At 32.3% G+C, this 16450-nt stretch overlaps 1 protein-coding gene across 1 annotated transcript; it reads left to right on the forward strand.

Moving 5' to 3' along the window:
• Positions 1-771: 771 nt before the first annotated feature.
• LOC124885871 (putative F-box protein At1g47790) lies at positions 772-1977 on the forward strand. The gene is made up of 3 exons (XM_047394125.1): positions 772-786; positions 1213-1489; positions 1580-1977. Exons 1-3 carry the CDS (start codon positions 772-774, stop codon positions 1975-1977), a joined length of 690 nt encoding a protein of 229 aa, XP_047250081.1.
• Positions 1978-16450: the final 14473 nt, after the last annotated feature.

Consider the following 16450-nt stretch of genomic DNA (forward strand, 5'->3'; position numbering starts at 1 on the left):
AAAAAGACATATTATTAATATGATTCGGTCAAACGACCTACATATTAAGAAAATAAAACCTATGAAAAAACATAAACCTATGGGAGAAATCTCCCCCTAAACCAGACTCTTTTAACGACTATATTGTGGATGCTATTGTGTTATTGTATGAGAAGAGAGAACTTCTATTTATACATGTCCAAAACCTTTCCTCCAAGAAAGAGGTTTGCCAAATAAGAAAAAGTTTTATATTTTTCTTTCAGGAAAAGTATTCATGGTTACTTTTATTTTCCTTACAAGAAAAAGTAAAACTTAATTTTTGTAAGAAAATTAGGACAAAAACCCTAACAATTTTGGCCCCTACCTTATAATAAAGTGCAATACCAAAACCCACAAATTTTTGGGATACCCACTCGTGTGAACTTGTGTTTATTAACCCTAATAATGATAATAATCAGAGCAAATAGAGAAAAGGGATTGGGAAAATATGGTTCAACTTTTCAAATCACTACTTGAAATTATGAATTTTGACTGCTTTTGTTTTGGAACTTCATCTGAAAAGAAGAAGATGATGATGCTTCCAGATGTGAAAGGTTATTGGATTTAATATTTTTGTTCTTGTTTGACTATAACAACACCGTTATACTTGTGAAATTATACTAATATGTTGTCGACTGTTACACCAGATATGTCTCTATGTGGTTAAAACTCTAATTTTTAATTGCAGGGAAGTCATCAAAGAACATTACTGTAGGGAAGAGACTTGTGAAGCAATGAAAAAGCATAAATCAGATGGATGTTGATCAGGTGAGTTTTGATTATGTCTATTATGATCTTAAGTTCTCCCTTTCGAGTTCAACTTAAGATTCGTAAAGATAAATAACCTAATTAATTGAAATCTAACATTTGAAGAGCAACAATTATGAAATAACCATAACCCTAAAAATAGAAGTTTAGCTCCACATTGAAATGGAACAAAAACAACAGATCAATCAAAGCAAATATTAAAAAGGTAAAACTCAATAACTCCCGTCTCAATAACGACTCATAGCAGTCAAAAGTTTTGTCCAAGTTCTGTTAGGGTGTATTTGCCGGTGTAGGACATATTTTAATTTAGTCCAAAATCGAATTGAAAAAGTCCATTTTGTAGACAGTTATTCCTCCATTTTTGTAGACACACAAACATGTATAGTGAACTACTAAAGCACTTGCTTTGTACGTCCTATCGTCTAGGCCATGCAAATCCACTTCCCAGTGGAAATAATTGTGGAAATCCTCATCAGGTTACCTGTTCAGTCTCTTCTTCGATTCAAATGTTCTTCAAAATCTTGGAACACATTGATCTTGGATCCATACTTTATGGCGAAGCATTACAATCATGCAAAGAATAATAAGAAGTTCCTTATTGCTCGAATGAACCCTGAGATTTGTCACATCTCAAATTATTGTTCTTCTTTATCATCGGCTGAACCATTACACAAGCTTGGTGGCCCTTCAAATCATGATCTGGGCAATTATGTACTATTAAGTTGTTCTTTGGTGCCGTGCTGGCTTTTTATTGTGGAACCCATCCAGAATTTCCATTAGTAACTAGTTGCAGTTTCGGGTTGGGATATGACTCGATTAGTGGTGACTATAAGATATTTGCGACCATTAATCGGCATTAATGGTCACAGACGACCCAATAAAGTCCTTGCATTAAAGAGTGGTTCTTGGAGAGAAATTGATAACCATACTCGTGGCTCTTGCAATAGTGTGCGTGGTGGTTTGACATTTCTTCGTGGTGCATTTCATTGGATCCGTAAGGATGATTTACTTAAGTATTTTGTGATTTTATTTAATATATCAAATGAGGTGTACGGAGAGATATCATTACCGGAGGAAATTTGCAATATTTTCATTGGTGGCTACGTAATACGTGGCGTTTCAATATTGGAAGGAATGCTTTGTGCTTATTGTACTTGCCGAGATAGAGAGGCGGGCACTTTTAAATTATAGATAATGACAGAGTATGGTGTCAAAGAATCTTGGACTAAACTATTTACTATGCGAGAGGCCCATCTATTTTTTGCCGTACCGAGATATATGTTTGCGGATGGTGAAGTGCTACTCTACTACCAAGAGGTTGCATATCGTTGCTTTAGGACATCCAAAGGACCATATGAATTGTTGGATTCACGTCGGGATTTACTAGGATGATTCATTTATACAAAAAGTTTGATTTCGCCAAAGTTACTTATCTAGTATTAGCTTATGTTTGATCAGGTCACACTATTTTTTTTTATTTTTTTTTTGTGAATGTCATGCACAACCTTTTATTTTTATAAGTTTATTAACTTGCTAGTTGTGGTTTCAAAGGAGTAGTATATTTCATTTAAACAGAAATAAATCACTTGTTAGCCAAGTTATTAGATTAATTAGGGAGGGGAAGTTACTTGAATTTAGATCACTGCTATAACCCAAAAATTATCCAGTTCCCTTCTTGTTTTTGGGTATGACCACACTATTGAAAACTGCACTATTTTTCGATTGAAATGTTTTGATTTAATCGATGAGAAAAAAGTAATAGTAGTTCTTTCACACCAAAAAAAATTTGGAAGTTTTCTACATTAATTAACTTATTGGTTGGTTGAATTCGACATGTAAACGATCAACCTAATAAATTTAGGGTTATACTCGGCTCTTTTAATTTGATGATTACTAAATTAAGTTTGAAGACAGATCAAAGTAGTTAGTAATTGTAAATTGAGTAGCTTTGTGATTTTGTTGAATGTATTGAATTTTGAGTTCGATAGAGTAGCGCATTTGTAGCACTCCAAATTTCTAAACTAAGATTCGGACCACTATTCAAATGCGTGCCGACAAAAATTCGATGATTTTTATTTGTTCATAATTTTTAACATCAGTTTCTTAAAGTGGGAAGAGATTTAATTATGAATTAAGTCAGTCGAGTCGTGACATAAGTATCATGTCTTAAATAGCAAACAATCTCTCTCACACACACATATTTTCTGAAAGGAAAAAAGTGTACAATAGATTTTGAATCCTCAATTACAATCAGTAAAATATAGATCTCATGTAGCTTTAAATCTATAAGGGAAAAAAAAGTTATTTTAATCTTACAAGAATTATATATTTTTTTCCTTTCAAAGATAATGGATTTCCTAAATCAAGAGTATTATGAATTTATTAAAATATAGAAGGAAAGAATTTAAGATATAACTAATAAATTATTTTCTTGGCTTGAATTTCATTGATCAATAAGAATATCTTTTTTCTCTCAGCTTGTCCTCAAACATCAAAAGAGCTCTACTTTAAACTTAATGATCGGAGCTGACTTGGTCATTATATTTGTGTTTTATTAAATGTAGACATTTTTTTTCACATTAATAATCTCTTTATAGCCTACTACTTTTCGTTCCTTTGACAATGAATCAAATTTTCATGTTTGATTTTTGTAAAGTGATTCAATCCCTTCGTCCATAGCACTGACCCATCAATTTGTTTTTAAACTAAAAATAGCTTCTTTGTAGCTATTAGGCTCAAGTACATCAATATTCCCTGCAACTGACAAAGCAAATTCTACAAAATTTGCATATTCAAAAAGATTTTAATTAGCTACACTTACGAGTTTTTTTTTATCCATTGATAACTCTTTTTTTCCTCTCTGATGCAGTGTATACGATTGTTGTTGTGTAAGACTGTAAGTACAACAACATTATCATCTTTGATTAATGTCCAACACATTCGTAATTGTGGCCTGTCACATTTCGTTCATATGCTCTCATCACCATTTTGTTATGGTGTTTCAACATAAGTGTGGTTCTCACTATGTCCACTCTATTGTACAAATCATTGAACTTTAAGTTGCAAATTTAACTCACTGCTCATCCCAAGACATTTGACTTTTCGTTTAGTTTGTCTTTTTCTCATCATCTTTCGTTTAATATATGTCGAAAATGCTTCCTCTTTTGTTTTCATAATTACATTTCTACCATTCTTGCCTTGTCTGAAGACATGGGATCGCCGTAGAACGCCTCCAAAAATTTATTTCGTCAATAGTAGACTGAGAAAGAAAGAGAACTGCAAGAGGAGTATCATCAATCAAAGTCATAAAGTACATACTAACACTATTGAAAGAAACTTCATTTGGACTCCATAAGTATTAATGTATCTGATATATGATAAATTACATAACACCACACTTTAACTTATTATAATTACTTAAAATCTCAATCTTTCAAATAATTACTTAAATCTCTTATTTTCCTTTCCCTCTCTAAAAGGGTCAAATAAACTACCAACTCTCTCTCCTTTTTTCGATTACTCATAATTTCTCATCCAAATATCTAATTAGCAGATATATGATATATCTGATTCTTCTTCAGTCTCCCCCCTCCTCACACACTCATACACAATTCATGTTTAACTTCTCTATTAAAGGATAAATTATGTTTTTCCTGTCGTCTGATTGGATTTTGTCGGAGTTTAACTCCAAAGATTTAAAATTTTGTTCGATTCATTTTAACTCCAAATATTTAATTTATGTATAATTTCTGATTTTATATCTCTTTTTTTCAAACGGAATCGAGTTTGATGGCAGGCCTCCATGAAACAAAATTGTTGCTTGAAAAGATCAATAAAGGTGAAGAAGATTTGTGTGTCGCGAGTTTCATGAGGTATCCATCATTAATAGCGGGATGGTGGTGGTGTAGAAGAAAGATGAGATCTTATCAATTTTTTTTACTCTGCAGCGATGTATCTAAAGCTACAACAACTTGCAATCTCCATTTCAGTTTTTCTTCAATTTTCATAAAGGTTAGTTTGTGTTCATAGTATTTTTAAGTTGAGCCGATCGAAAAAGTGACGACACATATGACCATTCCCTAAAAAAGGTACAATAATAGTGATGTATCTGTCACAATTCAAATTAGATGTATCTATCACGATTCAAAGTAGATGTATCTGTCACGATTCAAACTAACGGACTGTGCGACCATCTACGCTATCCTAAGTATCTAGGAGAACCCTTATTACCCAACCAAAAAGTCAAAAATATGTGGAAGACTTATGTTTTAAAGAGAATACATAATTAAATATAACAAAGTAAATTAAATATCAATAAAGAAACTTTTCAAAAACATCTAACAACTGTCCTTCATTATCCTAAGACCCGACCAGACATACACAAGAGCTACCTATTATAAAATAAACTAACAATAAAATAACTAACATGTAGACTCCAATATCTGCCAGAAAGGACGTGCAAAAGTTAGTGCTAATATTGTTATCCATCTAGTAATTGTAAATTAACTTGCATCCATTCTACACCCCATAAAGAAATGTAGAAGAGTAGGGTCAGTACAAACACACGTATTCATAGGCATCATCGGTAGATCAATGTTAGTGATACGTGTACAATCATGAAGATGGACGTTTTTTAGTGTGTTGAATGCAACCTACGGAGTATACGAGTTGGAGTGTAAAAAGGGCTCAAAAGTCGTCCCTCTATTGCACTCCATGGGAGCCATTTTGTTCATTTAATGATAAGGGGAACTTTTGCCATTTTGCCTATTATTGTAATAAGTCTATAAATAGAACATGTTAGGGTTTATTTCAGGGGGTTGCTGAATATTGATGTAAGAACACTTGAGAGAAGGCTCTCTAGGCCGAAAACTAGGGCATGGCAAGTGTGGAAACACTTGTGAATGTGTATTGCTTGGAAACGTTGGTGCTTGAGCGGTGGAATCCCTCTCGTGTCTTCGTAAAAGTGTGGTGTTCCTATTGTAAGTTCTAGGGGTCCTTAGATGGAATATGTCTATGGGTTCTTGGACCTTATTGTAGTGTATGTCTCACTTCCTATCTTTACATTTTATGTTTTAGTTTGTGTTGTCTAGTGAACCATTGGTTCTTGTAATCTTGTAACCGTTGGTTCTTGTTATCATAGTGTTGTTTCTTCCTATCATATTGTTGGTTAGCTCTTGTTGTTGTTGCTGTTTTTGATGTCAAATAAACCTACATATCTTGTATTCTTGTTGTGTTTGTCGAATCCGAGAGAGGTCTCCATTTGGTCCGCGATTTGTTGTAATTTATGGACTGTTTTGGGGTGTGATTTCGTGTTCCCTTGTTTGTTCCATATCAGTTAGTCTACATAATCATAAAATAGAATCAAAGAAAAGAAATATGACATTTTAAATGAAATATAATTCAACATTATAATATCGTTATAACACTTTTCCTATATAATTTACAATTTTCCAACTCTATTAACGAGATTATATTCACCACCAGCATAGTCTAGCTTCATTAATTCACACCATCTACCATAATACAATACTAAATCGTCACTATCACCCCTTTATTTGCATTACCTTTTCATTATCCATATCCATAGGATCAACCCGGTAATCATAGACAACTCACACTAAATTCTTGGGCTAACAACCAAACACTTTCTTATAACATTAAAGAATAATAACTTGCTAATCGGATAAGCTACAATTACATCAAGTATAAATGCAACAAGTCGACCAACGTATAGAAAGTAAGTAAAGAGTTCCACTTTTTCAAGCACATATCACACAATCAATCTCAAGGATGCAATCAAGTAGGGAATACAAGACAACTCATATCTCAGTAGCACACACTAGAGAACTCAAGTCTCAATAGCAAACCTTATACATACTTTTGAAAAATGATTAATTCAATTATTAAAAGTTTGAGATCGTTTCTTTGGAATTATTCCTTGGATTCATCACTTTGGATCACTTTATTATCAATTTCTTTATTATTATCATTATTATCATCATGCCGGCTCGTGGCATCCGATCCAATCACATCTCACATCAATATCAAAATTTAAGGTAAGCCGCATTGCTACTAAAAATCTTTTCATAAGTAACAATTATGTCATTCCAAACCTTGCAACTTAAACATCATTATCTCATTATTAGCTTATTTAACCACACGATCATTCAAAATCAACACTAATCTGTACACACATACTAAAAGATTTATTTTTACCCAATTAGTCATAACCTACAAGGAGACAATCTAAGTCTATGTACTGTACCGGCATGGTACTTTATCTTTCAGAAGTAAGTAATATTAATATTCACATTCGTACCAGAGTTGTACTCGATCCTCCATTAATAAGTAATATCAATATCCGTATTCGTATCGACGTGATACCCAATTCATCATAACTGTATTATATATATTTTATCAAATTCACACCATCTCTCAGGATACAATACGACATACTAAATTTACAAGTGGACTTATAATCATAAGGCAATTCGATCAAGTTTTTTCATTTAATATTTTGACCCTCTCACGGGCATTATTTCAATAATCCATCATGATTATTAACGAGTCATTCTGGCATTACTTCAAGGAGTTATCATTAACAAACAAGCCTCTCATAGGCACAATTCAATAAATCATCATTATCACTACTTTAACCTCTCATGGGCATCTAATAGATAAAGTATTTTTAACAATATCAAAATAGAAATATCATAAAATAAATTACAATTTAACACTTAAGCATACATGTCACTATTGGAACCTTAATTACTTATTAATTATTAAAATATCAGTACTTTCTTAAATACCGCAACTTGGGTTCTAACATCACCACCTATAACTAGCACATTTAAGCATATCATTGTCCTCTACCTCTTTCCACTTAATACAATTCTGATAATGATTCAAGTCATCATCTATCCCTTAGATGTTACCATGCTCATCAATATTTGACCCTAGCATAATTCTCCTCATCATTTTATTGCACAACATACAACTTAATATCTTTGTGACGCAATTAGATTCATCACTAGAACAACATAATGGCATCACACTTGCACATTTTATTCATAAATAATTCTTTTATGGACACATAATACGCAGTATCATAAAAGTAATGCATAATCTATCAATAATATAATTTTCGGGATTAAAGTAAAGTTCTTATATCTTTGTCCACCTCAACTTCATGCCTGCGGGCCTAGAAATACTTTTTTTCATCAATTCTAAATTGTGAAAATAGGAAACAACACAATATTCTACTCATTAACCTAGCCTACCTGGACGCCAAGCTTTTGAAAAAAATAAATTACAATAAGGATGCTCTTTCCTTTCCTTCATGCTTTGGAATAATCAATCATCTATAAATCAAACAATAATGAGAGTAATTAAATAATTACTCTTCAAACAAATATTTTGGGGATTCAATCCTCCAAGATCAATCAGCCATTAACTAGCTCTTTCAAGCTTAACTCGTCTCCATTAATAGAGTTTTTATGCTAAAGGTCTCGTCTTTCTGAAATTCAAGGTTCCTAACCATCACAATTCATAATCTAGTTTATGAATTTCACGTTAGAAATCTTTAATTTATAATTTAGAATCAGATCTAGGTCATATTAAAAACATCCATAAGTTTTTTCCAAAAAAAATCCATCATTTAATATCTTTCTAAGAATTCTAAGATGTTAAAAGATTAAAAGATAAAAAAAAATAATGAAAAAACTTTATCTCAACGGAGGACTTTCACCTTAAGCTTTGAGAAATTGCCTCTCTAGATTTGGGGAATAAAGTTTGAGATTTTTAGATCTAAAACACGACTAAAACTGATTTAAACACCACCAGAATTCTTGCAACAACGAAACTTTCGTTTCAGCTTGAACAATGCTCAGTAAAATTGTCATTCGAATTGACAAACGATTTATTGCATTAGAAAGAAGACTAAGAGATTTTTCATTTGGTGGGTGCGTATTGGACCCCTAACTCCTTATATTCTAAAAGATTTAGTCGTTTGAAGTTGGCCCTAATAGAAATCCATATCAAAATTTCTATGAGAAAGAAAGTTCTAAACTTAACTTTGTGTTAGGAAAATGTACAACTTTAATTCATACCTAAGGAAATCTCAAACTAAATTATTGATATTAGTACTTATGAATAATTAAATTCATCAAACTTGAATCTATCTAGACACATCTAAAGATTTAAATCTTCATCGAAAAGCTTGAGGTGGCACAATAAATAAAATGATAACTATTTTAGGCTCAAGTTAATATTGGAGAATGATGTATATGGCTCACGATACATTGTGGGGCGAAATTAACTTATGTCATAGATTTTGTATATCATTTATATGAAAACTCTGTTATTGATACATGGTGATGTATCTGGTTTACAGATTCATTGAATGTGAGATTGACTTATGTATTATGAATAAATCTGGTTCATGATACATTATGAGTGAAATTAACTTATATACCGTTACTTAATTAGGCTATTAATACATTAAAATAACATCACATAATGTATGTAAAGTGCCAGTAGATGCAGATAAAAGTAATTGTATTTTAATATATCTTCATGATACATTAGTATGTTGTGTATATGGTACTTCTAAGAGGATGTGTTTGTCATCCTATATATAAATATACATAATTAATTAGATTGTTGTTACTTTTCTTTTAAATCTACTTGATTAGTTGATAATGTATCGGAAATACTATGTATCGCGACAATATTAATATATCACACTTAAGATTTTTGAAAATTTTTAGTAATTATGAAAAGAGTTGGAATAAAAATTAATTAGCTTCCAAAGTAGTGGAATTTATGTTTTTTACCCTATAATCTGTCTTTGATCTTTTGCTTTGTCTTCTTGTTGGACTTTATTTTTGTCTGCTTATCAAACACACAATATCATAAAAATTCAGAAATTGATGACCAGTAATTTATGTTTTTATATATATTCAGTCTTAGTTGCTAAACAAACTCTTTGTACATTTGATAAATTAGTAAAATTTAATTTATATTTTGCTCAAATTTTTATAATTAAATATTTTGAAAAATATTTCTTGAAAAGTGTCTTTTAAAAAATTATTTCTAATTATAAGTAATTTGAAATTGATTGATAAATTTTAAAAATATTTTTTGAGCAATAATTAATGTTTGAACAAGCCTTTTATTTCTAAAAGGTACCTTATAGGAAAAATAATTTTGAAAAATAATAATTATTTTTAGTTTATATAACAATATATCCTATGTATTTTGACAAAGTGTTGTCTAAGAAGAATACACGTTCATACCAATATCCTGAGATGAAGTGGAGAATAAAAAGTTTTTCTCTCTCAACAAAAATCCTAATAAGTTCATCATCCGGGCGTCATGACCTCTATCTCCTCCAGTGGAATTAAACCACCGGAAGAAAAGTCTCATACACATGCAGATCTATTATTGTCCCCGCTATTGTTACTAACATAAGTTATGTTGAAAAGTTGAAACCTAAAATAGTATTGAATAATAACTCTAGGTTCCTCCAAAACCGGTCATTATGTTACAAGGAGAACCTAGTATTACTTGAAAGTCATTAGAGGTTCAACACTTGATTATTCAAGAAAATTTATAGTATGCTATTGTAGGTAAATTTTCATACAGTAAATTAGATATTAATGAACTTAGAAGATTGATTCCAAATCAGTGTGGTATCAAATGTGACTGTACTATTGAAGTACTGGATGTCGGACATATTTTAATACGGTTGGAAATACTTGAAGATTATGTCACTCTCTTATCAACAGTTGCATATTATCTTAAGGACAGAGATAAATACTAATAGATGAGGACGTTAAAGTGGGATCCTTGGTTTGAACCTGATATAGAAACATCAATTGGAGTAGCATGGATTTCAATACCGAATTTGCCTCTTAACTTCTTTACAAAAGAGACTATCTTTTCTATAGCATCAACTATAGGAAAACAGTTAATAGTAGACATGAAAACAAGGAATCAAACAAGACCTAGTTGTTCCAAGATAAAAGTAGAGGTGAACTTAGTAGCTAAACTTCCACAAAGAATAAGAATCAACGAAAAGAATAATGTGATGGGTGCAATTAAATAAATGTGGATATCAATTCAGTATGACTACATGCCCAAATATTTTAAGGAGTGTTGCTTGCAAGGTCATGATGAGAGTAGTTGTTGGAATGTGCATCCTGAATTATATAAAGCTACACGAACAGAGGAAGAGCCAGAAGAGGGTAAGGGTAATAATGGAATAACAGAAAATAAGGGAGAACAAAAAACAGAACAAAGGCATGCTAAAAATAGAGAGAGAATGAATAATAAGCAACAATGGCTTACAAGGAGGAATAAATACAAAAAAAAATAAATATGGCCATATTATGGGTGAGGTGGAGGAAAATAAAGCAGAAGAGGTTCACGTTTCTAATACTTTTACAGCTTTACAACATGATAAGGTGGAAGGAGATGTTCATGAATCCCAACAAAAGAAGGACATGCAAGAAGATAAAAGAGAAGAAAGAAAGCACCAAAGAGTGGGTAAACAATGCCTTTGGCAGAGAACAAGGAACACAAAATATCCAAGATGAAAGCAATAACAAATCCAAGCAAACAAAGGACAATTTCAAGGAGGAACAAAATCAGCATAACAAAGCAGATCAAATAGAAGAAGAGAAAAAAGACTTAACCGAGTTAGCATTGGTAAAGCATACTAATCATAATAAGTCAGAAAAGATATAAAAAGGAATATTACAATTGGTAATTCAAGCAGATCAGCAGATGAAAGTTACAAACAAAAATAAAGAAACATTGGATATTGAAGATTTGAAGGAAAATATTGCAAAGGTGGACATTGAGGGAGGTTTATCTCCTAAACAAATTGATACAATTAAAGAAGCACAGAGATGAAGAAATAAAAAGATGAAGAATGCAGGTTCTATTATAATGCTGACAAAAAGTCAATCTAAACATGAATCAGGATGAAGGCTTTGATGTGGAATATAAGGTCAATTAATACGCAATAACTTTTTCAAGACTGATCACATTGCAAAAAAGGCACCACTTCTATTTTATTGGACTCTTGGAGCCTTTCCAGGATGCTAGTAACATAGAGGAGTATAAAAATTGACTAGGTATGCAGCATGCAGTTTTTAATTTATCAGGAAAAATTTAGGCATTATGTGAAGGATAGTCCAGTGTACAGCTGTAAGGAATGAAGAGTAACAGCTAGCATAGAAGTTATATAATCAAGAAGCAGGAATAGAAGTTCTAGTAACATTAGTATATGCTAAATACACTCCCCAGGAAAGAATAGTTTTGTGGGAATCTCTAGCTGATATGTCCCAGATAATGAGTGAACCATGGATTGTTGGTGGAGATTTTAATGTTGTAACAAGCAATGAAGAAAAACCTAAGGGTCTACCTGTTACACTAGCAGATACAACTGATTTTAATCATTGTATTAGTCTATGTAATTTAAAAGACACAGAGTTCAAAGTAGTAAGTTTACATGGTGGAATGAGAGAGTTGATGAACATTGCATATTTGAGAGATTGGACAAAGTGTTATAGAATAACTGAATGCAAAATTTATTTTTGATATTGAAAGTGGTGCACATGACTAGAACTGGGTCGGATCATGCCCTTTTACTATTGCAGTTTACTAATCCTCAGGAAAAAAATATAAAATCATTTAGATTTTTGAATATTTGGCTGAAGGAGGATTCTTATTTGGAGGTGATTAAGCAATATTGGAACACAGATATGCAACGTAATCCCTTTATTGTGTTTCATCATAAATTGAAAAGACCAAATATGCACTGACACAATGGAGTAGATAGAAATTTGATAATATCTTTTAAGAGATTGCAACTCTTGAAGATGTTATTAAGGTGATGGAGATCCAATTTGAATAGAATCCATCAAGTGAGAATAAATTCAAATTATTTAAAGCTCAAGAAGATCTGAATATGTAGCTTAAAAGAGAGAAAGATTTCTGAAAACAAAAGACAGGGTTTGAATGGTTTAAAGATGGGGAGAGGAACACTAACTAAATTTTTTCATACTATAGTAAGGGAAAAAAGAAATAGATTGAGAGTCGACATAATTCAAAATGAAGAGGGGGAGTGGATAGAGAATCAAACTGACATTTCAGATGTTGCGATCAGATTCTTTCAGAAGCAGTTTACTAAAGGACAACAATGTGAGGATTTCTCTATTATTAATGAAATTTCAAAAATAATTGACGTTAAGCAGAATGAAAAGTTGATTAAATATCCTACTATGCAAGAAGTGAGAGAGGAAATTATGGAATTAAACAGAAACAGTGTTGGGGTGCAGATGGTATGACTAGTGCTTTTTATCAAAATACTTGGAAAATAATTGAACAAGATATCTATGACATGGTGAATACTTTTTTCTTTGGATATGAATTGCCCAAGTTTATTACTCATACAAATCTGGTGATATTGCCTAAGAAGCTAGTTCTTAATACTTTTTCTGATTTTAGATCAATATCCCTTAGTAATTTTGTCAACAAAATTTTTTCAAGAATAATTCATGACAGAATTAAAAAGTTATTGCTAGAGATAATTTCAAAGGAATAGACAGAATTTGTGCAAGAAAGGAGCATAGCTAAAAATATTCTGATGGCTCAGGAGATTGTTACAGAAATAAGAAAAAGAGGCAAGCCTCCTAACATGATTTTGAAGTTAGACATGATGAAAGTATATGATGGAGTGGAATGAATTTTTTAACAAAAGTAATGAGAAAAATAGAATTTGAGGAAGTAATCATTGACTTGATGTATAGACTTCTGAGTAATAACTGGTATTCAATCCTTTTAAATAATCAACCTAAAGGCTTTTTTAGATCATCAAGAGGGCAGAAATAAGGAGATCCATTATCTCCAACTTTGTTTATTATTGTTGCTGAGGTAATGTCCAGATCACTAAAGGATAATTGTTGAATAAAAAATTTAAATCATTTGGAATACCTAGGGAAGTCCTAAATTAAAGCATGAAAAGGCATCTGGACAGAGGATCAATAGAAACAAAAGTTCTTTGTACATACATAAAGGTGTGTCTTGTGGTATAGTGGCTATGGCAGAAGTGATAACAAGTATTTTAAGGAATGACTTTCCTTTACTTATCTAGGATGTCCTTTATTCTATATGAGAAAGAAGAAAGTTTACTATCAGGTATTAATGAATAAAATCAGTGAAAAGTTGCAGAGTTGGAAAAGTAAACTACTGTTATATGAAAAAAAGGCTATTCTCATTAAACATGTGCTTCAGAGCTTACCGGTTCATTATCTATCAGTGATGAGTTCTCCTATGAATATTCTTAATCATATACAAAAGATGCTTGCTCATTTTTTTTGGAGTAATTACATAGGGGGTAAGAGCAGATATTGGGTAAGGTGGCAGAATATATGTGTACCAAAAGATGAGGGTGGTCTGGAATTCAGAATGTTAAGGGATGTATCTATGACTTTGTTTTGCAAAGTGTGGTGGAATTTCAGAACCAAAAAGTCCATATAGACTGACTACATGCATAACAAATATTGCAAGAAGGAGCATCCTAATAAGATTATATGGAAAAAAGAATCAGGTGACTCACAAGTATGGAAGAAAATATTGCAGGCTAGAGATATGATAGAACACCAAATATTGTGGAAAGTCAGGAATGGTAATTCTAATATTTAGTGGGATAATTGAAAATCTCTTGGTAATTTGTATAATATAACAGAAATAGATTGTGAATGGGATGACAGATATCAGAAGATAAGTGATTTGGTAAGGCAGGGAAGCTGGAATGCTAATTTGTTGACACAAATGGTATAAAAAAATTGCTAATCAAGTGATGATCAAAATAAAGGTCCGGAGGTGAATATGGAAGAGAACAAACCTATTTGGATGTTGGAAACTAATGAAAAATTTACAGTGAAGTCAGCATGGAAGTATATAAGGCTAAAGAATGAAAAGAGCCATATTTTTAAGGAGATGTGGATAAGAGGATTACCTTTTAAATTCTCTTTTTTAGTGTGGAGAATTTGGATAGGGAAAATACCAGTAGAGGAGGCTATTAAAAGATGGAGAGTGGAAGGACCTACTAAATGCTGGTGTTGTACTAATCATGCTCAAGAAATCATTTTATATGTGTTTCTTAGATCCCCTATTGCTAACAGGACATGATCCTACTTCTCTTCTTTTCAGGTATAAATATACATGGCTTAAATTTTAGAGAAACAATTATCGCATGGAAATGCAGATGTCAGACCCAGAGATAGGAGCTATTATCTTGCCATTAGTAGCATTACTATTTGGGGGCTAAGGAAAAAGAGGAACAGAGTGAAGCATGAAGGGAAGCAGACCGCTGAGCTAAGTGTACATCATAATATCATCAGGAATATAAGAATGATGCTTAAAGTAAGAAAGTCATATCAAGAATTTCCTAATACATGGACTGAAATATTGAAAAAGTTGGCAAGACACAGAATCAGAGTAAGGTAACAAAAATAAATTGGGATTTTCCTCAACAGGTGATACCAAACTCCCCAAGAACACAACAACACAAATACCAAAATCAGTCCACTAGTTCAAGAACTATGGACTCTTTTGATGACCTCTCTCGGGTTCGCAAGAAGAACAAGAAGGGAAGTGAAATCAAGAGTAAAACACACTAAAACAGCAACAACACTTGATGAACAAGATGCAATAATAACAACACACGGTTACAAGAAAAGAACACAAACCGATTACACTAGTTATAGACAAACGATTACAAGAAAGTAAAGATAGATAGATAGATAAAGGGATGGTATAATATTAACAACCCAAAAGCTTATTCCACTTTTGGACATTTAATATCACACACAACCTAAGCCTATCTCTTACGTGATCTCAAGGGAACCGAAATTCCCAAGCAATCTCTGTTTCTAAGCAAATGATCAACACAAGGATTCCACCTTGTCCAAGGATTCCACCTAGCTAAAGACTCTCAAAGAGGCTACAAAATATATTCTCCAAAAATTTTCCAAAAATGACCTAATGAGGTTCTATTATACCTAGGTTAACTTATTACAAATAACTTAAAAACCCTTGCAAAGGGCGAATGAACAGTGAATGCGGATAAACAGTGAACAGTTTTGGAGCTTGTGGGACTTGTTCTCTACACTTCAAAGTTTGTTCCTTGGATGGGCAGCCCCCCGAGCTCGAGTCTTGACGCATTGGACTCCGATCATGATCGTACCCGTATCAACAGGGATGGGTTAAGTACAATACAGATGGTGTCTCTAAAGGAAATCCAGGGTCAAGTTCTTATGTTTTTTGTTTGAGGGATGAGATAGGGAACTTGCTTTATGCAAAAGGAGCAGATATAGATGATACTACAAATATAGATGCAGAGGCAGAAGCTATTCTACAAGCAGCAGTGCATTGCAATCAAGAACACATAAGCAAAGCAATAATACAGACAGATTCTTTAAGCATGTTGAAGATTTTAAGCGAAGAGTGGGGATGTCCATGGAACATAGAAAACAAAGTGATGCAGGTATGGAGTTTATTACAACATACAACAGTGCATTATCTGCATATCTTGAGGGAAAGGAACAGATTAGCAGACTACTTTGTTGACTATGCATTTGAGGTCAAAGAG

The sequence above is a fragment of the Capsicum annuum genome, chromosome 7, assembly GCF_002878395.1.
Source record: "Capsicum annuum cultivar UCD-10X-F1 chromosome 7, UCD10Xv1.1, whole genome shotgun sequence".
Classification (NCBI taxonomy): Eukaryota; Viridiplantae; Streptophyta; class Magnoliopsida; order Solanales; family Solanaceae; genus Capsicum; species Capsicum annuum.

Excerpts from the sequence above, each read along its gene's own strand:
- LOC124885871 (XM_047394125.1), top strand. Across the intron at positions 1,490-1,579 it reads CCCTTCAAATCATGATCTGG|TTTCGGGTTGGGATATGACT; the intron begins GCAATTATGTAC and ends AACTAGTTGCAG.